The sequence below is a fragment of the Centroberyx gerrardi genome, chromosome 6, assembly GCF_048128805.1.
Source record: "Centroberyx gerrardi isolate f3 chromosome 6, fCenGer3.hap1.cur.20231027, whole genome shotgun sequence".
In the NCBI taxonomy this organism is placed as follows: Eukaryota; Metazoa; Chordata; class Actinopteri; order Beryciformes; family Berycidae; genus Centroberyx; species Centroberyx gerrardi.
The window spans coordinates 26233580-26261027 of record NC_136002.1 but is presented as its reverse complement, the minus strand read 5'-3'; the positions used below and the strand labels follow the sequence as shown (position 1 = coordinate 26261027).

The 27448-nt window shown below is 43.1% G+C and overlaps 1 protein-coding gene across 1 annotated transcript; it reads right to left on the bottom strand.

Annotated features, from left to right (window-relative positions):
• mtus2b (microtubule associated tumor suppressor candidate 2b) lies at window positions 1-25584 on the bottom strand. Its single transcript, XM_071924769.2, has 14 exons — window positions 23713-25584; window positions 22887-23079; window positions 20963-21169; window positions 13943-14095; window positions 10948-11049; window positions 9112-9308; window positions 3916-3982; window positions 2672-2886; window positions 1950-2055; window positions 1798-1871; window positions 1589-1687; window positions 1333-1452; window positions 973-1070; window positions 1-208 (listed from the first exon to the last, which is right to left on the bottom strand). Exons 1-14 carry the CDS (start codon window positions 25582-25584, stop codon window positions 1-3), a joined length of 3711 nt encoding a protein of 1236 aa, XP_071780870.2.
• Between the last annotated feature and the right edge of the window lie 1864 nt (window positions 25585-27448).

Here is a 27448-nt window from a genome sequence, read left to right as displayed (position 1 = left end):
TCATTGATGGTAGGAGTGCGGGCGAGCCGGGGAGCCCGGTCCAGAGGAGGAGCGGTGGATGGGGGAGGAGGTGGGGGACATGCGCGGGCTCAGCTCGCCCGTCTGGAGACGCCACAGCAGCTCCTCATTGGTGCGACTCAGGCGCTTCTTCTCGTTGCTCTCCTTCTCCACGTGCACTTGCAGGTTGGCGTTATCCTCGGACAGTTGCCTGAGGAGGAAGAGGGAGGGGGGGAGAAGTTAAAACAAAACTACCTGCTGTGTTTTAGTGCTGCGTTCCCTTCAAAGTCGGAAGTCAGAAACTCCCAGCTGGTAGGTCGTAATTACAACCTCTGTGTGTTCCAGCGGTTCTGCTCGGAAAAAACAGGGAGGAAACATGGACGCCCTCAAGAGTTTCTTTGCCCAGTATAAAATAATGATCCCCATGCAACAGCTAATACTATTTCAGTGAGATTTGGCAACTTTAGTGTGGAATGTAACAACTGTAAGTGCAACTTAGCATTTCAAATGTATATGTTTAAGCGTTTACTATAGAGGTGTTTGGATAGATTTAAGGTCAATACTGCAATACTGAAAATTGACCTTAAAGGAAAAATCCACTCAAAACACTTAAACTCTGTTAACAGCTATTGTATTTCTGGGTCCATTTTTTTGTTTGCTGGTGTATTTTTCTTATTCCTGTGGATAACTGGTCAAACATGCGCAACGCAACGTCACGTTCAGATATTTCCAGCGCAGCTACAACAGAAAAGAAACGGTACGCCGACATTTGTCAGCAATACAAAAGTAGTGCAAACTCATAAGCAGTACTACTGTAAAAGTTTTGAAAAATACACATTTCTGTTATCAATACAGCCTTTTATATCCTCTCTAATGGCTTGAAATTTTCACTGGGCCTCTAAATTCTAAATTCACTTCTATTGGTTTGAATTGGATGTTAAAACCTGCACCAGTATTGATTTAAACAGAACTGACCTGGATACAGCGAGGTTCTTGTCTATTCTGGCCTTCAGATCCTCGTTCTGTTGCTGCAACACTTGCACTCTCTCCTCCAGGTACACATTCTTTTCAGCCTGCTCAAAAACACAGGGGAAAAGTGCACAACATTAAATTCTTCATATGATCTGTCAATGCATAACGAGTGAAAAAAGGCGTTACATATGGAAAATAATTGATGGCTTATCTAAATGATACCGGTTTACAAAACGCAGACATTTCATGTTGTGCTTATTGACTTTAAGAATCCTGAAGTAATATTTTATTCCTACATTATATTTTGTATAATGTACAGGCATACTGTATATTGAGCATTGGAAGCGGCAATTTGGAGCCTACCATTTTCTCCAGTTCTGAGATCTTCAACTCCTGTTGATGGATTTGTTGATTCTTCATCTCCAGTACTTCTTTCAGACTCTTCAGGTCCTCCTCGATGTGTTGATATGGTGCCAGAGCATCCTGTCAACAGCAGAAAACCACCATCAATCTTTATAGCCAACAAAAAATGCTTTCTTAAAGTCTCATCCAGCTACTGTAACCAAAGCAGCCGACCTGTTGTACTGCATGTAGCTCATGCAACGCTGCCACACATTACCACTATCTGTTCATCTGTGCTCTTGCGCAGAGCTTCCTCAAAGCGCTTGGCTCGGTCTCGCAGGCTTCGATTCTGAAACGTCAGCGTGTCCACTTGATCCTGCTCACCAAACACACATTAACCTGTTAGTTGCCTGCAGAGTCACAGACCAAAGAATGCATGATACTGTATCTCTGTAAAAAAGGAAAACATCAAGGAGAACTGTTAACCTGCAGTGACAGTCTGAGCTTCTCAAACTCCTCTTCTAGAGACTTCCTCTGCTGTTCATGGGCCATCTTCAAGTCTGACACCAAAACATATCGTAAGTTACTTTATATCTCTTTACACCTGGTACGGTATAAGTCTTAAATGCGGTGCTTACTCTTCACAGTCCTGGCGTGCTCCTCCTGCAGAGTGGCCAGTGTGTCATTGTGAGTTGTCTCCATCTCCATTAAGGACGCCTCATGGTTCTCACTCATCTCCTCAATCTGGGCCAAGATTGGTACAATTACATAAAGAACTTGTTTTGCTGTAATGATAGCAATGGTTCAGTGTATGACTTGGCTCACACTCACAGACAGTCACAGACATTCATGCACATACATACATACATGTGTACAAACTAGGGTTCGACCGATATGGGTTTTTGAGGGCCGATACTGATCCTGACATTTTTGGAATGAAGCTGCCGATATTTTGTTCCAATATTCAATATAATTGACAATTATTTTCTTTGGCATTTCTGCTTTATTAGACAGTGATAGTAGAGAGAGACAGGAAAGACGATTAGGATGCATTCTACCAGTTGAGCCACCGGGACGCCTCTAAATTTGACAATTTTGATGCCAAAAAGTGTCACAACATTACAAGGATCCACTGTTTCCCCCCCTGGAAATTTATTCTTGGCAGCATGAAACCAGCACTAATGAAATTCCTTTGGGTGGATTAGCAGTTTTTTAAGGCAGGGTGAGGCGGGATTCATTGCATGTTTCACAGACTGCCACCCCTGAAGCTTTTAACCAAAATAATATCCTTGTTTCTCTCAAAATCGGCGGTGGACGACATTGACCTGCTGGTACCGGCTCTTTATTAAAAGACACACACCTGCTCCTGCTGCCTGCCACGTAGCTCCTGCAGCTCGGTGCGCTGCTGGGCCTGAACGCGCTGGGTTTCCGCCGTGTGCTGCGCCCTCAGCCGCTCCTCCAGGGCTCCCAGCTCACTCTGCTGCTGCGCCCGCAAACCCTGCAGCTCACTCTCAAAGCGCCGCTCCAGTTCCTCCTTGTCCTGCTGCAGATGCTCCCAGCGTGCAACACTGAAAGCTGGACCACAAGGTAGAGCTGTAGTCTGCTTCGCAAGACCCACATTTGGGTCACGTATCACTCTTAGAAAGGATGTGTCACTTTAACACGTTTGTGTGTCTTCGTTGGGACAACACACAATTGTGTTACTTTTCAACGCAAGATATGTTAATAATAGGGATAGGACGATATATCAAAATTCAATATATCACAATACAAAAATGTGGCAATACGTATCGTGGGACAGAAAAATGAATCGCATTAGCTCCATTTTATTCTGCTGTTGTAATCACAAATGAGACGGCTTGACCATCACAATTTCACAAGCTCTCCATCTAAATTATTTTATTTGCACTTTGTAATGACATTTTTAAATTGTTGTTTACATTCTAGCAAGCCAATACCATCGCTAGATAGATTTGTGTCTCAGAAATAAACATAATTTTGCACAGTCAGACTTTGTTGTCATTTAACTTTTATTTATCGCATTGTATTGTGGTTGTATTGAATTGTGAACCTCATATCGCGTATTGAATTGTATTGTAAGATAATATCGTCCCATCCCTAGTTAATAACATGTTGTGTTAAAATGTATTGCCATTAACATAAGTTGTGTTGAAAAGTAACACAAGTGTGTGTTGTCCCAAAGAAGACAAACAGATGTGTTAAAAATGGTACATCCTTTGTAAGAGTGTCCTAATTAGCAAGGCAACAACTTAGTGTCAAGAAGATATCGCCAAAGTAAGTGATTGTCTTTGTCTTGCAGCCACAAGCTTTTTGAAATTAGAAGTAGAGGCTTATGGTATAAGGCAGTCAGAGTTTGTTAAGGAGTTTGATATGGAACAATGCCAAGAGGCAACATTTTTATAATGTAGGGTATACAGTGGCTTTGTGTTGTGATCTCGGACTAAATCCAGCCTTCCATCAGCAGAGTGGACTCCCAGGGGACACTTGTTTCTCTCGTCCCTTGTGGCAATACACTGCCAAGAGTGACTCGCTGCCTTCCCTTCTCCCTTCGGTGCGATATCTGTCATGCTGTATCCCACTCACCCACTTCATCCCTGATTCTGGCGAGCTCCAGGGACAGTTCCCTCTCCTTCACAATGGCACTCTCACTCTAAAATGCAAACAAACACACACACAGCATTGTAAATCTGAGGAAATCATCAGTGGATCACTTAAAAAAAAACACACCACCTAGCATTGTAGTGAACTTGAACATGATTGTTAAGGCTGGTGGAGAGTACAACTGTGACACCTGAAGAAAGACCCTGTAAAATAGCAACAACATAGAATAAAACCTAATGAAGAAGAAAGTTTCAAGGCACTATTCAAGCAAAAATGTAAACTAAATGTTCCTCCTGCATGGCCGAAACACATTGGAGTTTTGAACTAGCCATGAAATTAAGGCTTTTAAAATTTTTGCTTAAAGAGTGCCATGGAACTCTTCATTTTCCATTAAGCAACAACCCCCAAACCAAAGAGCAGCTTCAACAAATGCCTCCACACACCAAAACCCAACAGAAACACTCTCTATCCTCTCTTCTTTGAGTTACAGAATATGACTTCTCACGTCCAGGCGTGCTCCTCTGGTACCAGACCAAAAACCATGAATAGGAAAGGGGCTGAGCGACAATTAAGGCTTCCATGATATCAACTGGGGACTCTTCATGATGTGACACCCTCACAGCACCTCTTACTCACACATCCGGCCAGTTAAATGGGTATTGATCACCACTCTAAAGGCAAACATGCAGTAAGTACGCCTGCCTTCACTGTTGCTAAGAGATCAAGCAAAGATCAAATAGGCAAAACGCAAAGCTTACACGAGAAACACTTGAGGGAAAGAGAGAGAGAAAGAGAGAGAGAGAGAGAGAGAGAGAGAGAGAGAGCGAGCGGGTGAAATATGTATGAGGCGGTATACTGTATGTCTAGGCAGTAATGATGTCACCCTCTCAAAAGGTCTTGCTTGTAACATACTGTCATCAGACAGAGATTGCAGTGACCTCACGGGGGGTGGAGGATGGTCGGTGGCTTTTTATTTCTGATTCCTCAGCTCCACCTCTGCTCTTATCCATCATGCCCCTGGTCCTGCCCAGACACCCCCCCCCTCCGACCCCCTTAGTCTCCAGGGAGTAATGTGACATGCATTCTAATTTCCCCACCTGATATCCAGCCTTCACCAAGGAAACGTAATCCATTTTACTTCCTGGAAAAGAATAAACACGGCTTCTCCGAGCCAGGGCTGTGCATTCTCAAGGACATCGGCTACATCTAATAAATGAATTTATCTCGCCCCCAAGCCTACACCCAGCTCATCAGTCCAGAGTCGGTGGGACCATGCCTGGCAAACACCTTCTAATGTGCAGCAGCTTATTTGTTTTGTTGTTTTTGTCCTGAGGAGAACCACCAGCGCAAAAAATCTCCAATCTTAACTAGCCATTCAGTCTATTATTGAATCCTAAAATCGTAATTTATTTTAAAACAAGTGAAAAAATCGGCTTATGGGGTTAGATAATTTCACTTGTTTCCAATGCAAATCAACTTCTTTTGATAATTTTGTAGAATCAAGTTTCATTTTCTTGATAGTAGTGCAGTGATCTGCCTTTTTCTGACTTGTTTCAAGATATTGACACTCATTTCTAGAATTCTAGTGAAGCTGCACTGGAAACAAATGGAGTTATCTCATCTTTTTTCTTTTTTTTTTTTTTAAGAAAAAATTGATGTGAAGGCTGAATATGAGACTAAATGACTTGTTAAGATGGATGTTTTTTGCAGTGAGACCAAGGCCAATAAACACACAAGGAGCTGTAACTATGAATCCTGCAAGGCAGACTGAACACGTGATTTCTCACAGATGAGAAATGCAGCAACATCAGATTAGCACACGTAAGGATGCTCTGCACACGCTAAAACAGACATACAGACACAAGAATATAGCACAGCAGCAGTAGCTTGTTATGTAATGACACTGCAAACTCTAACAGACAGAAAGAGGGACACAGCGCGACAGGCAAGGGGGAAAAGCAAAAGCCTGCTTTGACTCAGCATAATCATGCACGGCTAAACTCTCTCACCACTAGCTCTGACACTCCAGCAGCTAGGAAACAAGTCAATACACCCCCCCTTCACCCAAACACACATGCACGCACACACACACACACACACACACACACACACACACACACTAAAGTAATCCTCAGTGCTGAATCAAGGCAGAAGATACTGCCTTTTACCGTTCGGTCCAGACAGCGCAGTGGGTGGAGATGGAGCCTACAGCAGCAGTGGCCCATACTAGGCTAGCAGACGGCATCCCTGAGCCTGCTGGGGAGGCAGCAGTGACAGATACTAGTGCCAGAGAGAGACAGAGAGGAGAGGTGGGGGATACAGAGAGAGAGAGAGAGAGAGAGAGATGGGAGGGAGGGAGGGAACCAGGCAGAGGAAAGAGAGGGGAGGAGAGATGAGAGGGACTGAAGCCTCACCTCTTTTTCCTGGTGCGACCGGCGTGATCCGTGCTGGAACAAAGACTGCCAGGCCCAGCCCAGCTCTGCCTACCCTCCCTTAAGCCCCCCCCACCCCCAACCACCTCAACACACACACACACACACACACACACACACACACACACACACAGCCTATCACATTCACACGCACGGCAGGGAGCAACACATGCACGTGCAGTCTTTTTCCGTCGCCGAAAAAAAAGAGCGGAAGAGAAGAAGATGGGGGAGGGAAATGATCAATAAGTTGCCAATTAGCTGGTCTGGCACACTGCTGAAGGAAGAATAGCGATATGCAGGCATTTCAATAGGTACACAACACACACATGCTCAGACGCACAGAATTTATTCTAGATGGCTGACTGACTTTCTAATTTTATACAACGACCAACTGAAATAGTGGTGTCCAAATAACAATATCAGGTATAAAGCTTAATGCAAATAATTCAAACTACAGTGAAACATATAAAGCACATATAATCTGGTACTGGATATATTTATCTTTTCACTAACATTACAACATCAACCCATCTCAAAGCACTAATTAGACTTCGTAAAAACCCCATCAATGCATGTTGTCTGAATCAAGGCTTGACTGCAGACTCAAGAATTAACATAAAATAAGAAGCAGTTTCTTTGTTATTCACGTCACATGCTTCACTGCGGGGGCTTTTATGTCACTAAGTGGCTCTTTTTTGGATGATGCCTGTGATGTATGACCGGAGATTAATAGAGCAGTGGTGCTGGATTACAGGGTGGAGGGAGGCGGGTAAAGGGAGGGAGGTGCCAGGCTAGACAGAGGATAGATATCTTGGCCGATATTAGCCTTCATCTGAAATACTGGCATTGGGACACACTGTATTCCATCAAAGAGGCACAGGAAAATATAATGGAGCGAACAGTTCAGGTTGACTTTAAAGATTTTGTTTCGTTTTCTTGTGAAAAGTAACCATTCTCTAGTAAAACCCAGGGAATATGGGTGCATTTTAGAATCATTTGAGTGAGCCCTGATGATTTATTGTCGAAATACACTTTAATACAGCCATTTTATCATATTTAGCTTATCCTATCCTTCCACAGACCTTATTTGCAGATACATCTATATATTTCAAAATCCTCTATCGGTCAGATCTTAGTGGATACTGCTTATGCCTGGCAACCAGTCACACTAAAAGCATAGCCAGGCAGTCGCCTCTAATCTCATTCATCATCTCCCACTGAGGAGAGGACTCATGGGTGGGGCTGGGAAATGGCTGAACACCAAAATGTAATATTCCCTGAGCGTTTAAAGAGAAATACGAGCAGAAGACCGGGCGATGGCAAGGGACAAGCGCTAAATCCGGGTTTTACAAGCAGAACACACTCAAGTGTGCACTATACAGGCTTGCTGTCACTACCATCAGATGCTGTATAAGCAAGAACATGTTTGATCTCCCACAGAAAGGCTTGGCCATTACAGTGATTGCCTTATCGCAACAGGAGAATACTCAAAACAAGCATCAACCAGCCTCCTGCACTGTAAAAGACACCAGACAGAAAGGCTTCAGGCTTCAACACTTGATTCAATTCAAACACATTTCAAGAAACACAACCATTTCCATAGTAAAGCTCGCCCCCCTATAAATGCAGATGAGAGAAAGGATGACACAAAAAAAATAACCCTGGAATTATTTAACTAAAATGAACAGGAAATGAATGGGGCATGTGGTGTAAACAGCTATGGTTCAGATCCCATTCAGTAAAACAGCCAGCGGGTGCAAGACAGACTTCTGGTCTTTCACACATACACACACATGCATACCCTCACACACAAACACGCACAATGCCATCATGCACCTCATACTGTTTTATATCTTTATTTTAACTACTGAAAAAAACCTTTGAAAGTCCTCTGTATTTCCCCTAATCATCACACTCACTGACAGATCCCTCTGCTTCTGATTCAAAAGTCCTCAACATTCAGATATTAAAGCGAGAGACTGGCTTTATGAACAAAGCAATGCTGACAACAAACATCAGGTGCCACAGGTGTGTTTCATTCTAGCAAGGACTATAAAAGCTTTGCAGTTGCATCCTGAAAGCCCTTTTTCCTTTTGTGGTGAGTCTCCTTTCCCTTTTCGAACCGTGAGTGTTGTGCTTACCAGGATGATGAATGGCCGCACGACGAATGAAAAGCGAGCTTTTGATTTGGACAAAGGACAGAATTTCTACCAGACAAGTGCGTTTGACCGACTTTTTGGAGGCTTTTAAAATGTTAAAGCTGCACTGGGACATTTTGCACCTTGGCGGCCCCAAGTGGCGATAAGAAGTAACTGTTTGAGTGACATCAGTACAGTAAATTGTGAACTCCTTGGACCTAAATTTATTCTTCTTAGTGTCTGGTGGAGGTGGTGAAGAGATTCAACTGCTGTGAGTCCAGCTTTCTCTGGATTGAATGCTTGCTCTCTTCTATTTAGTAGAAAGTTTTGTATTTTGCTCTTAAATTTTGATAGGTCACTTCCTGTATGCAGAGAAGATTTCGCGCCAGGGGGAATCTACAGCGTGGGGATGGGATGATCTTCTCTGTTGCAGCCCCACTTTGTGATTTAGGCTGATAAAACAGGTGTATTTTACATAAAAAGATTTCCTAGTGCAGCTCTAAAGCACAGAGAAACCTACTGAAATTGATATTAAGAGCTTTTCCAAGGTCCTGAAATTGGACAGATAGGCAAGACAGCCCTAGTCCAAGCATTCTGCTGTAGCCTACCTTCTGGCAGAAGTGCTGGGTGGTGATGGCGAACACCTCCAGGCCCAGGGAGGCCTTCTTTAGCTGGGCCTGGAGGCTCTGCAGCTGCCAGGCCTGCTCCTCACAGCGCTCCCGCAGCTGCTGCACCAGAGCGCGGTCCGACTCCTGGGCCCTGTCAGCCCTCAGGGCGCCACGGCCCGCTGCGATCCGCCCACGAACTGCAGGGAGAGGGACAAAATATATTGAAATATATTGACTCATGTTCTGACTTGACTTTTCATGTTCTTCAGTGAAACATCTGGAACTCCCCCATACATATGCGTATCATGTGTCTAAGCAGTAACCAAGACGCCACTCTTTCTAATTTTTGTCATAGCACATATTTTCACCAGGCAAAGACTGTGAAGACCTCCACAAGGTGAGGAGGAGGGAGAGAGAGAGAGAGAGAGAGAGAGAGAGAGAAACACAAACATTACCAACAGAAAGACTAACATGATCACAAGATTACCAATATTGAAGATGTTACAGTACAAGCTTTGGGAGTAAAATCAGGCAGCCTAACATGAATATCTACAGCACAGTGAAAATCTAATATACAGGATGAATCTGATGAAAAGTTAGTTCCGGTCGAGTAATTTGATTGGACAGGAGGCATTCCGAGAGCGCTGATATACAGTATAACAGCAGTGGGACATTTCACTGTATGTATCACTCCACTTTACAGGTGTTCTAATGTAAACAGTGTATATGTTGCTTGGCAACACTTGTTAGCGGAATCCTGAGGGAACTGTTTTTGTTGGCGGAGACGAATAAAAGACAACAATCATAATCTGTTGTCTCAAATTACTGGATACCATTACTTGTTGTATAAAAGCAATATGACATGAGAGGGAGTGCAGCCTTGTGCTGTGCTGATATACAGTATAACAGCACAACCTTGAGTGTTTTTTTTGTTTTTTAAATAGGAAATAACTGATCTATGTTACAGATCGGATGACAGGTTACACACATGGACACTCACACACACATACACATGTAGGGTACACTCACGCACACATACACTAACAAATGCACAAATAGGAAAAGCAGTACAGCAGAGTGTACAATGTATTACAATACATTTGTTTCATATATTTTATACATTTGGTTCTTTGTTAATATACAGTATTTGTATATTCATATGTGTTCAATGATAATGTTCAATCATCAAACATCACTTGCTCAGTGAATTGCATTTCCTGTGATGATGCTCTTTCCAAACCTCAGTAACCTCAGCGGTCTGTATCCTCCTCCATCTTTTCTCCTTACTGTTACTGAAGTCTGCTCGCTGCTCTGACCAATCAGCAGCAATTCCCTCTCTTGGCTCAAAACACTAACATTTGCCTGGCATGAGTATGTGTGCAGCACTTATGTAAAAGTATATCACCTGCACAAGAAGCCCGTCACAGCATAATCTGTTTTGTCTGGCATCTGAGTAAAGGAGAAAATGCTGACTTGTGTTGCGGTAATCTGAGCCAGCGGTAATACTGCAGCAGCCATCCTAGCATTACAGCTAGCTTGGTCTCTATGACAACAGCAGGCTGCCATGGCTCATGTAATCAAGTGTGGAGAGAGAGAGAAAGAGAGAGAGAGACACTAAGAGAGAGTGGGAGAGGAAGACAGAGAGAGAGACAGAGAGAGACAAGGTGCGATACACTCTGCTGCTGACAGTCAATACTAAGGACAGAAAACAAAGGTGGTGTTGCATCATCTACTATTGCCTCCTCCTTTTGTACCATATACACATGCGCACACACACACACACACACACACACACACACACACACACACTCTGCAATTTGATATGTTGGCACTCACCAGGAGACTGAGGCTTGGGCGAAACCACTGCAAATCTTTTAGGGGAGGAGGACGCTGGTTGCTGCACTGCCTCTGTGTCCTTCTGAATCTCCTTCCTGGAGGCTGTGTAGTAAATAGATCCTGTCAGTATCTATGAGAAAAATATTCATAACCTACACATTGGAAAAGCAAGAGAGAAATTGCAGAGCTACACACTAATACAAATCGCTTTTGTTTTCTCTCTCATAAATGTTGTTTTTATAGATACACTACCAGTCAAAAGTTTGGACACACCTGATTGAATGTACTGTGTTTTTCATTCTCTTAAAGCCATTTTGATCTAAAGGCTTATGCTTAAATGCTTGAAATTTGTTTCTTAGACAAATATAAATAGTGAAGTTGATGCCTATGTATGAATTTCTTTCCAAAGCCTTTGACTTTACATCAAGGCAAAGGGCGGCTACTTTAAAGAATCAAAAATATAAGATAGTTTTGATTTGTTTAACACTTTTTTGGTCACTGCATAATTCCATTTGTGTTATTTCATAGTTTTGATGTTTTTACTATTATTCTAAAATGTGAAAAATAGTAAAAATAAAGAAAAATGTGTGTGTCCAAACTTTTGACTGGTAGTGTACATTACATCTAAATCTGCAATCTACACAAAAGAGAACTTGCTGGCCAGCAGTGCACTACTGTGAATTGTAAGTGTTTGTTTTATATAGGCTCTGCAGCTCAGCATGTATTGTGTAATTCACAAGCAAGAAAGCAGCAAGTGAGATACAGTGCAGTAAAGTGGCCACTAGCTGGAGTCTCTGCTCCACTTATCCACACACCATGGTCCACACAGATTCTGTTGCAGGAAGCATGACTGCTCACTGTAGCAGCCATAAAGAGAGCCTCAGCCTCCTCCTGGTTTACACAGAAATACAACCTGCAGCCACTGGAGGGCGCTGATACACCACATTCACTGCAAAGATGCCAACACTGGCAACAAGGTGCAGTCACAATAAAGATGCCAACATCAGCTTAGGCAGTGCACAGTACCACTGCTGTGATGCAAAGCTAGGCGACAATACAGATACACTAGGTCTCATAATATTTAATTCTGAATTGAATCTCAGTTCTTAAATTAGATGAAACTTTAATGATCCCCATGGGGAAAGTGGGTGAGAACCATAGAAGGTATAGGCCTGACCAGAGATGCACTCTCTTAATCATATTGTTGTAGTATCCTCATCATTATAATGATGTTAAGTGTAGAACAATCTCATTACATATACATTAATGTAATGTATTGTCATGATACACTCCAATGCTAGTAGAAGCAGTAACAATAAAATGAAAAGTAGCCCTTGAGCTTAGTCTTCCAGCATTGTTTTTTTTTTCCCTTTTGGGATGTAAAAAAAAAAGAAAAAGGGATCACATGTCATTATATTGACTGCTGTATTGTTTTATTATGTCTTCCATTAAAACATACTTGTGGAAAAAATAGCCCTTGATCTAGTTCATGCATTCATTTGGTTCAGTTCTGGAGTTGTCAGGCTTGATTCCCTGTGAAGTTCAAGAAAACTCATTTGGTAGACTGGATGTGAATAGCTGCAGCGAGGGGAAATACTTCAATATTCCATTAGGAACCAGGTTAGAGGCTACTGAACATAACATCGATGCTCACAACTTTATATTTGGATTAAATTATATCCAGGTTACTTTTAAAGTGGCTGCATTTTCAGGAGGCTTGAATACAATAAACATGTTTATTACTGTACTTTCCCTTCCCTTACAAGTGCCTGTTGGCAAGAGCATCAGATACGTAAAAATAATGGCTACAGCGGGCCAGTTCTCTGTGACACCAAAAGCCACAGTTTCTCTCCATTACTGCCAATTAGCCTGGCCAACAGTGTCGTGGTTGAGCTGCGTGCACGTGAGTTTTGGACCAAGTAGCACAATAACATTCCTATAGCAACACTCACAGGCAGGTCCAGTTACATGCAGCACCTCTCAACCACCCTGCATTCTTAACATGGCTTGGCTCCTTACTGCGTTATACAACACAAGGACAACAAAGATCATCAACCTCAATGGAGAAATGGAATGGAAATGGAAATGGAAATGGAAAAATAACACACTCAAAACATAGTCATTGCTGTGAATTACATGTTAAGGTGTAGCAGTGCTGTCATTACAGGGGCTGGGAGTTTCCTCTGACAGACATTATGGAATGAGACAGAGCTGCACTTCTTATTACACTGTGACAAATAGAAACACATTCGAGACATATTTCTTCCCTAAAATAATCCAGAAACGCAGTGAATTTCAAACATTATCAAATAACAAAAAACTGCAACACCTATTAGGTGAAATTCCAGACATTTCTATTATATCTGCAAAATATATTGCAGCCTGCCGTAAGCTAAGGGACAGCCAGTGGAACCAATACGAGAATGAATGTGAATTTCTCTGTGCGTTTTATGTTACACAATCAGTTTGATTTGCATTTGTTTACAGTTATTCTTACTGTTTGTTATAATCATTTTGTTTGCTTATGATTAGAGATTTTTGTCGCTATTATTTATGTAAGCTTTGGCAACATAGTCATGCCAATAAAGCTGATTGAAATTGAATTAAACTGAATTGAATACTGTGGAATGAATACCAACATGTGAATGTCTGGTGCTTGTGAGTGAGGCCAATGGGTTGTCAGCCGCCATGAGGTGTGACTGTTGTCGGCTGCAGCCATCAACATACATTCCAAAGTTAAGCCACTCCCACCCAACCCACCCACACACCCACACACACACCCCTGACACACACTCTAACATCCCACCTCGAGAGTCATGTGACCACCAGACAGAATGACCTTGGATGGGGAGTAGTGGAAATAGCTGCAGTTAACGGTGACAAGTGTTTTGCTCATGGAGATAGCACATAGACTAAATATGCACGCACACAAAAATAGAGCACTGGACTGGACGCGATTCTATTGGCGGACAGCTGAGTGTCGGGAGAGACGTACCGAGCGGGGAGCAGCGCGGTGGGGGCAGCGAGCGGCGCTGGAGGCTGGGGGCGTTGGGCGGCTGGGGGCTGCTGCGACTGGGAGCGCGGGAAGCTTCGCTGGGCGGCGCTGTGGCCTTGTGGAGAGGAGTGTCATCACTGCCACTGCCGGGATCTGCAGAGGGACAAGATATCAGAGAGAAGTACAATGGCAGTCAATGATTGTATAAGAGTTATCTACCTGAGTGGGCGTGTGAAGTGGTTTTATGGTAAAATAAACATGTGCTCACTTTCCCACAAAATTGGTATTTATCCATTTCATCCTGGTACCACGCCTGGTCTGCATCACAACTGGTGTTAAAGTGTCTATACTCACTTTGACAAGTGTACAAGCAGTCTAACAAGTGTAATTAAAACACAGAATGACAATGTATGCCCATGAGCATTATATAGACATACATTTTGAAGCCTGGCCCATCTTGGACAGTTTAACCACAGAATCAATATACAGAAATTAAAATGTAGTATATGTTTGCTTCATGTATTATCCCCACAAACATACAATACTGCCATAATATGCTTTCATTCAGTTGATTTTGTTTTGGGGGGGATAGAAATGGTAAACACAGGCTTACTTCTAACTGCATTACTATGTAACGAGAAGTGCAGGTATTGAGCAATACTTGGCTCCACAAACAGCAAAGATACAGGATATTTCTAAAAACTAGCATGCATACCAGCCTGCCTCAAATGTGGGTGTATTACGCCCTTGAAAATGCATCTTTTATGCATTGATTTGGTGCTCATACCAATGAGCAGGAAAGCTTCATGAAGTACGCAAGACAAATTTCTTACAGTCATTGCTTTACTTTGTAGTGGCTACACTGAAGGAATGGTAAATGATTACCAGTGTGAAAATGGCACTGTGCAGGATAGTGTCATTGTAGCTACGTAAAATATGTTATTTATTATAATTTTAAATGTTTAACGCCATCAAACTCCTAACCCTGGCAGTGTTAGTGCCAATCTCTACCCACTGACCTATACAGCATCATATCAGCAGATATACTATCACTACCTTCCTACTACTGTAGTTTTTCCAAACTGTAGAAATTCATCAAAGCAAGCAAAAATGTAGAAAGATGAAAACAATTTAATTATTCATAACTGCTGTTATTAAGCATTATGCCTCTAGCTTTCTGTGGAAATTAATGGCTTCGGTTCACAGAAACACAGAGACTGCAGCAGTCCAACAGCAAAGCAACACCAAGAACAAACACACCTCCCTCCATTTGAATAGGATGAGATCATCGTGGTTGTTATGCACTGAGTTTTTTGCTTTATAACATTTCTGGAGGATAAACTTTGTCTATTTAACTGTGGATTCTAGCAACTTGCAGACTATTCATCATTTGAGATGCCCCTGTAAGCTGCCAACCAGAGCTCTGATTACCTATCATGAAATATTCAGCTGTCTCTTCAATCAATAACATCATCTGAAGTGCTGACACATACCCATAGGGAAATCTGCACTCTCAAGAAGGAAAGAAGGACGAGTTTGTGCCCTTGAAGTGAAATAACATTATTCGGATCGGAGACTGATACTGTCAACATATCAGAATAAGTCAGAGGATGGTTCAAGGAGCCTGCATCACTGATAAAACAGCGAGACATTTCAGTAAAACATACAGCATGGTATTGCAGTACTGCTATTGTCTGTTCCAGACAGTCTACATCTTCAATAGCTTTCTAGTGAAATTAATTATTTCACTCACTGGCATTGAAGCATTCACGGTGTCAGTAACAAGGAAGTAGTTGAAAACAAAATATTAAATGAGCGGAAATCAGCGAATTCTGGCTTTAACGTTGTCACTTAGATGAAAGTACTCTTTTGTGATTTATCAATGAAATAAATCTCACGATTTGTACAACCCAAATTAGACATGGCACAATGAAGTCAGATCAGTACGAAAACACTAAACCGCTTTTGATCTTTAAAATGCCCAGAGCCTGTTTGAAACCCACAAAGCTCCAGCGGGAGCGCAGCCAGAGAGTGAATTCACCTGGGAGAATCAGCAGATGCTTTTTTTCTTTTTTCCTAAGGCAACCTATAGAAATGGAGGCTGAGGCAAGAAGCGGATTGGCTGAGGGAGATGGTTGGAGGCTGACTCACACCGGCAAATGCTTGTTTCTACCCCGTATGTACAAACCCATCTCCCACTGTGAGCATCTTCTGTTCAGTATTACACCGGCTGAGGAGAACCTCTCCTCTGTTGGTGGATGATACAGAAGGTGAGAACAAACAGTAACAAGAACCTTATATCAGATTTCATTTTGTCTCGCACTCGCTATCATTAATAAATAGAAAGCATATCTACTATTATATCTACTCTACTACACAATTTTCAAGTATTCCATTTTTATATGAATCCCTCTATATATGAATAAGAATCTCCATTATCCAGTGTTTTAAAGACGTTGGCAAGTACATTTGAAGCATTTTGATAGTGTCTTGCTCCCATGATTCAATGTATTTCCCACTGAAACAGAATGTTTGGGTGGAAGATAACGCGGGGAGGGACTGTTCAAAATTTGGCAGGTTGGACCATAACAAATAATGGCAGTGAAGCCCATTGCATACTCAGTGTATTTGATAAAGAAATCCACTGTGAAATGCTTTACACATAATCTTGAGCTGTCACAAATTCTGGATCCAACCATGGTGTCTTAGGAAAAGGAAACAGGGTTTTTGGGGATGAACAACCAGAAGATGCACCACTGTACCATGTTGCCACTTGTGTCACTTTGAAAGTTGCAGGTTTTATATAGGGTGGGAGGGGCGTTGTTCAAAAATCTGTGGTGGTTTTATTGGTTGGAATTTTTATGTACACCTACTGGCGCGCCATGAAGTAACCACTAAAAATACACTGTTTTCCAGGAAGTAAAAGTAATGGCATTTTAATATAGAAGGAAATACAAATGAGAGAGAGGTGATGGCATGCAACAAAGCTCACGAACTGGACTTTAACTCTTCGCATTGCAAGTACACGCCTGTGCAACTACTGCAGGATACCAATGTGAATTCTGTTATGGTGTAGAGTTTTGGGGATAATTTCAGCTTAATTTTAGGCAATAAATAACCTCAGTGTATACAACTGGACTGCTAAAAAAAAGGGTCAAGTAAACTCTTCCGTGTTCTTTTATGAAAAGGCAGAATACAGTGAAAATGAAATGGACAGGAAAATGAGGAGGGCGTGGTCTGATCATAAAACACGAGGGAGGCTACAAACAAATGCTGTTGTGCTACACAGAGCGTTCGTCTGCGTAGTTTCCTAGGCAAATTAATGAGTCTCACACTGTGCATGGGTCTGTACTGAACACTTGTTGCCCTTCATGTTCTCTATTAGACCTCCCCTTGAGAAGATGGGCTAAAAAAAAACACAAGATGAGCTCCTGACAAAATGGCCATTTCAGTCACCACAGGGTGACTGGGAAGAAAACAGTGTCTGATGGGCTGTTTTCCTGCAGGACGTGACAGGGATGGGATTGATCCATACACAGGGGCGGTCTTATCATTAGGCAAAGACAGGCAACTACCTTAGGCCCCCGGCAGCCAGAGGGCCCCACAAAAGACAAGAATATCAAGTAATATAAGCTTATTTCTCATCAATTTAAAAGAGATTTACAAGAAATTTACAAGTCAAACCCCAACTTGAAGGTAGAAAAGATGGATTGAAAAGGGTGAAGGTTGGGATTCAGGGGGCCCCATGCTTGCCTTTGCCTAGAGCCCCCAAATCACTAAGTCCGCCCCTGTCTATACAGCTGAGCAGGCTAAGACAAGCTAAAATAGGAGCTTGTAATATTCATAACATACCACAAAGAGATTTCTGTCGTTTCAACTACAGCGAAACCTGACTTGGATCAGCTTAAAGTTAGATCATAAATGTAACTGTATGCCAAAGCAAAACATACACAGTGTGATTCAAAATGCCTTTAGGGTCACTGACAACATCCGGTTGAGCTCAAAACAGACAGGACTCAACTTTTGCTACCTGCCAGCCAAGTAGCACACTGTACAATAGGAACACTAACATACCGTGCGCTCAAACGCCGTGCCGCCTCCCACTGTGCCAACCGGACAGATGAATCAGATATGTCATCAATGTCCTGATGTTCATTACGGCTTACACTCTAACACGGTGTACTCACTCACTCCCAGTCACAACATCTGTTGATGTGAATCCCTGGTGAATGCGACTGCATGGAGGCATACGGCAGCATACTAATAGAGCAGCGCTGTCTGAGCCAAAAGCCTGGAGGGACACACCGCCATGCAAGCTGCCAGTCATGTACATGCCGTCTGTGTGCGCTACTCCCAAGCGTATCAGTATCTGGTAGACAGGCATGTAGTAATTGCGGCAAGACTGCAGAATTCCAAGATTTTTTTTGATGAAAAGAATAAATCAAATTTGGAATTGGATTACAAATTTCTGATCAATGTAATGTATGGAGAGAGACTGGAATGAATGTACGTGTGTCACTTGATCCACAAATGCAGATTCAACACTTCACAAGCCAATTTTACATTTGAGAAGGCTTACATATGGAAATTGGAAACATCTATATTTCATTTTTTTCTATATAAAGTATGAGATACTTGTGCAAAAGGGAAAACACAAACTGACAAATATGTAGGCTATCCATTTTTACAAATCGTTGCACACTAATTTAAATGACAATTTACAAGACGAGTTGAGAGATGTTAGTCATGTGGATAGTAAAACACATTTGTGATGTGTATTTATGGATCATTATACACACAGTTGTCTATAATATTGAGTCCATTCTCTCTCCACAGTAACGCCACAGATCCACAGAGAAGGTGACAAGCAAAGCACAACACAAGGCAGCACTGTCAGCAACAGAAAGGCCACGCAGAGACAAAACACTTACATGCCCGCAGGTCCTCATCCCTAGCTGTGCCCACTTTTTGACGAATCAACGTTAGAAAGGGCACAAAATAACCCAGTAAAGTGTACATCGGAGCCAGCCACCGCTCTGGTGCCTTTTTGGAGGGATGCTGAAGTGGAAGTAGAGACCATTATCTGGCCTGACTGCAGTGAGAGTCTGAGGAGAGGATCCAGTGACGCTCAGGCCTGGAAGTCAGGGGGCTAGCCTGTGAAAACTGCCTCCAACATAAGCTGGGCAAAGGTGTCTTTAGCCAAACAGCTTAGTGTGGGTGAACAGGCAGATTACGTTGTCCTACCACGCCCCTGGCTCTCACTTTTTGACACATACTGGAGCTGCCGGCACCACTTTTTCACAGACCGTAGATTATAAATAGGGGAGACCTCCACAGAGACGTGAAGTGGTTATAGAGGCTGAGGGTGGGGTGTGGGGTAGGGGGGCAACACACCCTGCATGAGACAACAGTTGCTCTTTTTTTCAGTCTGAGGAAGCCTCTGAATCCAGCCGTCGTCGTGGAAATAAGATAGTGAAAGTGTCTAGCAGCGAAAGGCAGCACTCAGGAGCTCCCAGCTGTCTGAGGCAGGGAACAAATGCGGGGACACTTGAGCAGAAGCCAGCATTAACCCATCATCATATCTGCCAGGCAGAGCGGTCGTTACACATGCCACAGAGACGCCCACGCCTTTAACGCAAACAGAACAGTCCGACAGGAACACGAAGACGACGATGTGTACATTAAAAAACTGCATTAATGAATTGGTTTTGGCAATTATCTGAATATTTTGGGTGGTTTGAATTCATGAAATCTGACTTTGGCCTTTAAGAAACTGAGAGGTCAGTTTATATTTGTGGTGTAAAGAGTGATTCAGTATGGCTGTTTGGTTTGAGTGCCGCCTTCTTTGTATAAACATTAAAACAGATGAAGGAAGCACATATCAATTTTTTTTGTAGTATGTCTCAACATTTTTCAGACAATGGTTGGTTTGGGTCAGCACTTATTAAACCTGCAGTACCTCCTTACTGAAGGATGAAGAAATGGGCCTGAGTGGAGTTTACAGTAGAATAGACTGGAGCACGAGCACAGACAGATGCTTTTTCTGTAATAAAGACAACACAGATGACTACTGTATATTATTTGAATTCTAACACAGCTAGAGGTTCTGACACATTTCTTAATATCTCTATTACATGCAGGCGGAGATAATCAGATTGCCAAGTGAATTTTACTAGTATTGATTTCTCTAAATGAAGGCTGCAGGAAGCTTATGAGAGGTGGTGGTGGACTGAGCAACAGCATTTGATCCAGATAAAATGCTGCAGTAGGCGGACGGAGGAAAGACAGCAGAGGGAGGATTGCGATGTAAAGATTTCTTATCAGAAGCTCTGTGGTGCAGTAGCTTTTAGTGCATACTAGAGATATATGAATGAAAAATGAAAGCAAGCAAGTGGCTGTTACTATAGTAACTATGGATACCAGGGGCAGCCAATACCGCTGGGAAGAACTAATAAAGAGATATGCATGCTATAAAGCAACAATGTGGAATATCTCTCTAATCAAACTGAACATTGCTTCTTCTTCTCTTTCTGATTCTGAAATATTTTGTCTGGGATTGGATTTAGCTAGACACTTAACCTTTCTAAAAAATTACCATACATTTGTAAAGCATTTGTAGCCAGCTTACTCTCACTGGATGCATGATGTCTGTTTTGCAGGGTTTCATTGCATAGGCAAAGAAAATAGACTCCAGTCCAGTAATAAAAGTAAAACACTATAAGCCACACACTTATAATTATCAATAAATAATTGATAAAACAAGAAACACTAAAAGATAAACCTGCTATATGCCTATATTATTAAAACAACAAATATGAGAATAACAGGCATTTTTGAGCATCTAAATGTGCAAAAACTATAAAGCCCAAAGTCAGGTAAACTAAAACTGAGCAATCTGATAGGAAAAAGTAAAATGGATTCCATAGGGCCCTGTGTGTGTGTACATGTGTGTGTGTGTGTGTGTGTGTGTGTACATAGCATGTGTCTGTGTAAGGCTGTGTAAGACGGTGTGCGACTCACGCTGAGAGGGTCGGCAGGGGTCACTGTGGGTGCTGTCGGTGGACTGGTTGCTGGACACAGACGAGACACTGGCGCTCCGGACGAAGCCGAAGGCGGCCAGACGGGCAGGTGGCAGGGCGGAGAAGCCTGGAGGACGCAGGCCAGACTGGCCCGGTTTGAGCAGGACGCTCTTGGGGGCGGTTTCTGGGCCTGACCTCTTTTGCTCTACTGGAGATAGATGGGATAACATGCAATATTACAAGATTAGAGGGTGAATACCAATCCAAGACCTAGCGGGACAAAGGCTAGACTTGTTGCTTCCATGCAGATTTTATCATCTGATCACAAATCGGATTTTGCTCACACCTGTTGGATCTTCAAGGCTAGACGTGTTCAGGCTTGCATTGTGATCGTAATTCTGATTTGCCTGGATGCAGCTCAGCCACAATATGACAAACAATGTAAAGAGATGGGGAGGGAGAACAGGATACAGGGGATGCATAACAGCCATTTTCAGGCCAAGTGTAGATATCCAGTGATGTGATCTAATAAAATTTGATCTTTAAAATCAGATCACAAATATGACATTGAGATGACAAGAGTGTAGCCAAACATACTGTCTCATTCCTGATCTGAAGTCAAGCAACACTGCTTGACTCTTCAGTTGCTCATCCAACTGACTTCCCCTCATTTGCCTCGCTAATTGAGTTTCCACTGAACTCCCTGCCAGGTCTGAACATGAAATAAGGTAAGGTTATCACGGTTTCATTCCCTCATAGCTGCCGGGAGGATGACAGCGTACAGAGATTGAATCTCAAATCATGTGCCCTTGACCCATCTGCTCACTCTGATGAGAAACTGAAAACCTAAGTGATTTTTCTCTCTGCAGGGCTCCTGCACATGGTCTGGAAAGTCTGGAACAGTATGGAAAATGCACCTGGACATTTCCCGGCCTGGAAAAGTCTGAAGCACAGGCTGTTCTGTACCAATACACATGACCGCTGATGTCCTGTAGTCATAGACCCACAGTCATTTCCCATGATATGATGTTGTGAAGTATTACCTTCTTCTATAGAGTGATATGGCCTTGACATATACAAGTAAGATGGGAAAAAGGCTGAACATCTAGCAATCAAAACTGCTCTGAGAAAAAAAAAAAAAAAGAAGGAAGTATTCATGCCATTTTTAATAATCTCATGTTACTAAAAAGGCATCACAGGCAATAGTCCCAGATAATTGGGATAACTCTTAAAGGTGAAGAAATATGACAACCCCAATTCAGTGATGAAATGGCACAAATAAACCAACACCACATGAGGTAGCAGAGTAGATTATGACTTATAAAGTGAGTGGGAAGAAATATGCAATGCAAGTTGGCAGAATGTGAGTTACACTGCTGTCAAATGCTTTGCACTTCAAAGAGTGTAGGTGCCAAAAGCCAAGCCTCATCCATAAGCATGACTGAAAATAATTTGGGTAAATCATTCTGCAACTCACAGAGGATACATATCCTGCAGCTTGATAACAAGAGGATGGGACGTGCATAGAATGGCAAAGTACGCAAGGGAAATGAGAAAGTCCTCATAAAATCCTTTTCCCATAATGGACTGACGAGCTGGAAAACACTGGCTTGTTAATGACATAAAAGCGTACATATATGTGCTATGTAAAAATACGCTCTCATGTCCCCTTTATTTGAAGTGGGCAGAGCGTTTTTGAAGCCCCCCAGGCCCTGTGGAACGGCACCACTCTCACATTAGACCTCATTGATCTCACAGAGGAAATCTAAGTAGACACCCTCAGCAAAACCCTCATTTTTCTCTCCCTATAAGCCCTGATAACAAATGAAATGCAGCACACTCTGACATCATGTGAAACAGCCTTAGACACTGTGAGTTCAAATTTCACTTTGAACCTGTTCAGGCAGCAGACAGCCTCATCTCACCTGCCGGGTCCTGGTGGCCGTGGGTGGGCGCTCCGGCCGCCTGAGCAGACTGGCTGAGGGCCGGGGCTGACCTTTGACCTGTCTGTTGAACTCTTGTCTTGGTTGCAGGCTGCCTGGTGACCGCCCCTAAGCCCAGCTGAGGCCTCAGAGTCCTGGGGGAGCGGTAGATACTGCCTGCTTCTTGAGGAACGTGCTATAAATGTACATTGCCCAAACAATCAGTCAGCATCACAGAAGTCATATAACAATTATAATTTTTCAACAATGAGAATAAGAGTATGCATGCTATGGATAGCAATGAGAAACTGTCTTTTTTTCACCACACTAGGCAAGGTATTTTTGTGCAAAAATACACACGTTTTGTTAGAAGTGCATCCCATTCCTCCTAATTGAGACCCAGTAGATTCGCCCTGTCTTCCTAAATGAAAATCTGTTGTGGGGATGGACACTTCTCAGGCCAGAGGAAGTGATGAATTGTAACTTCAGAGCAAAATGCTTGCTCCTAAACAGCAGCAAGCAAGTGCTGCGTCCAGGGAAAGGTGGACTCACCAGCGTTTGATCTTTTGCCTCTTTTTTTTTTGGCATCCTTTGGTATAAAGCATCACAGACTGGCCTGGCTGGTAAACATGAGAGTGCTGTGTGCAGTTTACTGACTACTGTGTATTGTAGTTCAGATTTCGAGTTCAGATTTGGAGCCGCCAATGTGCAAAGTTGCCTAGTGCAGCTTTAACAAAAAAATGTCATGCAATTACATAGGAATTCAGTGATAGATATGTTAATTGCAAAGCGTAATGTTAATCCATTAAAACAGTGACAGATTTCGTACCTCCTGGAGATATTTCTCAGAAAGCTCTCCGTGAAAACTCTCTGACTTCCCACTCAGCTTATGAGGGACAGCGTTGCTTGGAGCCTTCACCCCAGTCACAGCCATGCCAGGAGGGTAGTAGCCCGCCTTCTGCATCTCTTGTCGATATTTGTCAAACAACAGGTTGGAGGAACATAGCACCGATGTAGCTTTGGGTTGAGGTCCAGCTTTTGGATCTTTAAGGGCTGGAGGGCTGGGGTAAGAGGATAACCTCAGTGGGAGTGCAGAGGCCTCATGTGGGGCATCTGTCACTTGCGGCTTGGCCTGAGGATTCTTCCGAACGTAGGTGATGATTTTCGGACGGATGTTTTTGGGCTTCTGGGGAGGAGAGGACCTCCTGGTGTCAGGTTCTTTCTGTTGAGGGGTGACAGGTTTGGGGATGCCACTGCTCACACACCCCCTACCGGGCTGTTTGGCAGCAGCGGTGCCTCTCTGAGGGGAGTCGCTGCGCTCCAAGCTCAGCGCTCTGATGCCCTGGACCTTGGCTGGGGAACCAGGGGGTCTTCTCTTGGGGGAACAGGTAGTTTTGGGGGACGTAGGAGTCGCTGGTCGACTAGGGCTTCCCCATGGCTTCCTCCTCTCCAGACTTGAAGAGCTGGAACTGAGGGTGTTCTCAAAAGAGCCCTGCTTCTTTAAAGTGTTATCAAAAGAGAATTGTTTCTTTAAAGTACTCTCAAACGAAGGCTGTTTTTTTAAAGTCTTGTCAAAGGAGTTTTGTTTATTTAATGTTTTATCAAATGAACCTTGTTTCTTTATGGCTTTGGATTCAATTGATGACTGAATCCCCTTTGTACCTGTTTTGGGCGGGTTGCGGTTCATGTCGGGGGTCTCATCAGCCTGGGTACTTTTATCAATCTTCGTGTTGCTCTCTTCGTGTGACTTTGTTGCAGCATGTAAAGCCTTTCCAGTGCTGCCTCCTCTATCATGATCTCTCTCTCCCTCTAATGAAACAGTATTCCCTAGTTTATATCTCTGGTTAATGTTTTTCTTGTGCTCTTCAGTGACATCTTCAGTGTGCTCCTTATGCGGAACGACTCCATTACTCGCTTGTGCTTCTGAAACAACATCCTCAGAGAGAACTGTCGAATTCAAATTCATATCCACATCTTTCCTGTGCGCTGTGCTTATTCCGGTCGAGAGGGAACGGCGCTCGGCTCTTTGAGAGGCCTTGCTTCTGTCGGAGACGGTGTTGCAAGACTGAGAGGCCAGAGTCAAGTCTTCTGAGACGGTCCTGTAGGGACCAGAGGGGAGGTGTGAGGAGTCTGTCGTTTGCGTCCTGCCTGCAGTGTCCAGAGCGCTGGCCAAGCTTCCCCCGAGACTAGACATGGTGGACAGGCAGGACACAAAGACATCAGTTTCAGAGCTGAACTCGGTCCTGGCCGCACACTCAGCCACTCCTCTGCTCTCAGATACATGAGAGGCATTGGCTTCCTGCTCACTGGCTCCATGTTGTATGGGCTTCCTCTGTTCCTTGCTCTTACTCTTATCTGGTTCCACGGTGGCTTTGCTGCATGAGGAGGGCTGGTTAGAAAGCTCCTTCCGCTCTCCAAGCCCGACAAAGTCCTCTCCGTCCTCCACCAGGTACGCCTCCAGCTCCTGACACTCCAGCATCTCAAACTCGGCCAGCTCTGGGTCGTCGCACTGGGAGTCTGTGCCCCAGATGATGACCTTGTCCTGCTGTGCCGTTTCGGTCGTCAGCCCGGACAGAGTGCCAATATCGCCCGTCCTCCCCTCGTCCTCTGTCCGGATTTCGTTGGCGTTGGCATCGGCATCGCCATCGGGCAGCGAACCATCCTGCTGGTTGTTATTCCTCAGCTCTCCTCGCTCACTCATTTTTCAAACAGCTCTGGGTTTACACCGACCCTCAAGAGCACTTCAGTAATCAATCATCCATCGCATCAATTACAATAGTCTGTCTACCCACGCAAGGGTCTTAGGGGCAGAGCATGAGTCCAGAATAATTATCCACATATCTCTCCTGTATCCTGATAATCAGCAGATTGAATATGATGTCCTTATCCTGTTAGAATAAAGACAAACAAAATAAAACATTTAGCACAATACAAAATAAAAACACAAAGTATTTGTAGTACTGTACAGGTGTAGGCCTATGTAAATTCCAGCAAAATGAAGTAACACTTCAGTTTCTGAGATGAAGCATATCGTAGCAGTCAGCATACCATGGCCATAAGTGCAGTCAGCCCACTGACAGCTTGGAGAGTTATCATGAAGTCGATAATACAAGCATTTTTCAGGTTTTATCACCCAGCAATGACATCCACACTGAGTATATCTTATGGCACCTCACAGTATGATAGCCAGCTAGCGATCCAACATATTTTGAGAGAGGGTGTAGGCCTATAAAACAAAATAAAATCCTTACTGTTCGGGCACTTTTCTTAACTAGTCTCTTAACTTTTGTTAAGAGACTAGTGTATTACTAGCTTCTGCTTCAGTTTTTGTGATTACTTGACTTTGAGTGAATAGTTGACTTTTTCCATAAGTTCCCCAAGAGGTTATCTCCTTAGAAAAAACCCAAGATCTGCCTTCGGTGTATCAGTGAGACTTTCCTTACCATAGTTTTCTCTAACACTTTTCTTCTCAACCTCATGCAGGCACACACACACACACACACACACACACACACACACACACAGCTGCACGCAAATATAGCACCACCACCACGTTTTTTCATTAATTCTGAAAGAAACACACTGTATATAACGTCAACTTTTGAGAGGGATCTGTTTTGAGGAGGCTTGAGAGAAAATAAAAATCAATAAAACAACAAAAAGAACAGAGGGACAGCAAAACAATGAGAAGTACAGTAAATGACCGACACTGCTTTGATGCATGTATAACCAAATTCTATGTTTGTGTTTTTAAAATTGTTCAGAATTTGAGCAGATTCAAGGTCCTCACTTCATGCATTGAAGTCTTTCTATTGGGGCATGTCTTAGATAAAATGGTATTTTGCTGTGTTGTTAGGACAGTCTAGCCGTGTAAAGCACAGTTGAGAAATACTACAGAGAATAAAAGACAACACCTAGGCTTGAAAAGCACAGAATCATCATCTCTTCTCCCCCGAGTGTTGCGACCTACTTTTCCCAATGACCAGTCCTTTTTTAACATCAAAAACTTCTTCTGAAGTTGATGAAAAAAGAGAATTCATTAGGAGTCAAAATGTCAGTGGTATCTTGATAATCTGAAGTAAATTTCACAACATGTTACAGACAAATATCAGGTCACTGGGAACAATGTCACACATGTTCTCACATCTGTGTGACAGAATACAATTCTGTCTGATGCAGTTTCAAATACCGTACATGAATATATGATTACATGGCATGCAAACAAAACCTCAAAACTGGGGCAAACCTCGCTAGTGGTTTGTTATTTCCCAAAATCCTTTTCTTCAGTGACAGAAAGCAGACCCTTCACAACGGAAAGGACTAACAAGGAGGATACCGTCAATTTAGGCTGCAAGAATAATGACAGAAGACAGAGACTGAAGACAAAAGACCATTAACCTCCGAGAGGCCAGGAAGCAATTCAGTGACATTTCCATAAAACCATTACTTTGATTTCAACTAGAAGTCATCAAATCTGACACATGAGCCAAGCAGTGGCTCAGTTAAATCTCTGGCATCTTCCTTGCCAATTAATCATTCCTTTCTATTGCATTCACTGTTGAAAT

Coding starts and splice junctions, on each gene's coding strand:
- mtus2b (XM_071924769.2), bottom strand. CDS start 25,584: ATGAGTGAGCGAGGAGAGCTGAGGAATAACAACCAGCAGGATGGTTCG. Junction 2,887..3,915: donor CAGAATCAGGGATGAAGTGG/GTGAGTGGGATA, acceptor CTTGTGGTCCAG/CTTTCAGTGTTGCACGCTGG. Junction 1,688..1,797: donor AGCTCAGACTGTCACTGCAG/GTTAACAGTTCT, acceptor TTTGGTGAGCAG/GATCAAGTGGACACGCTGAC.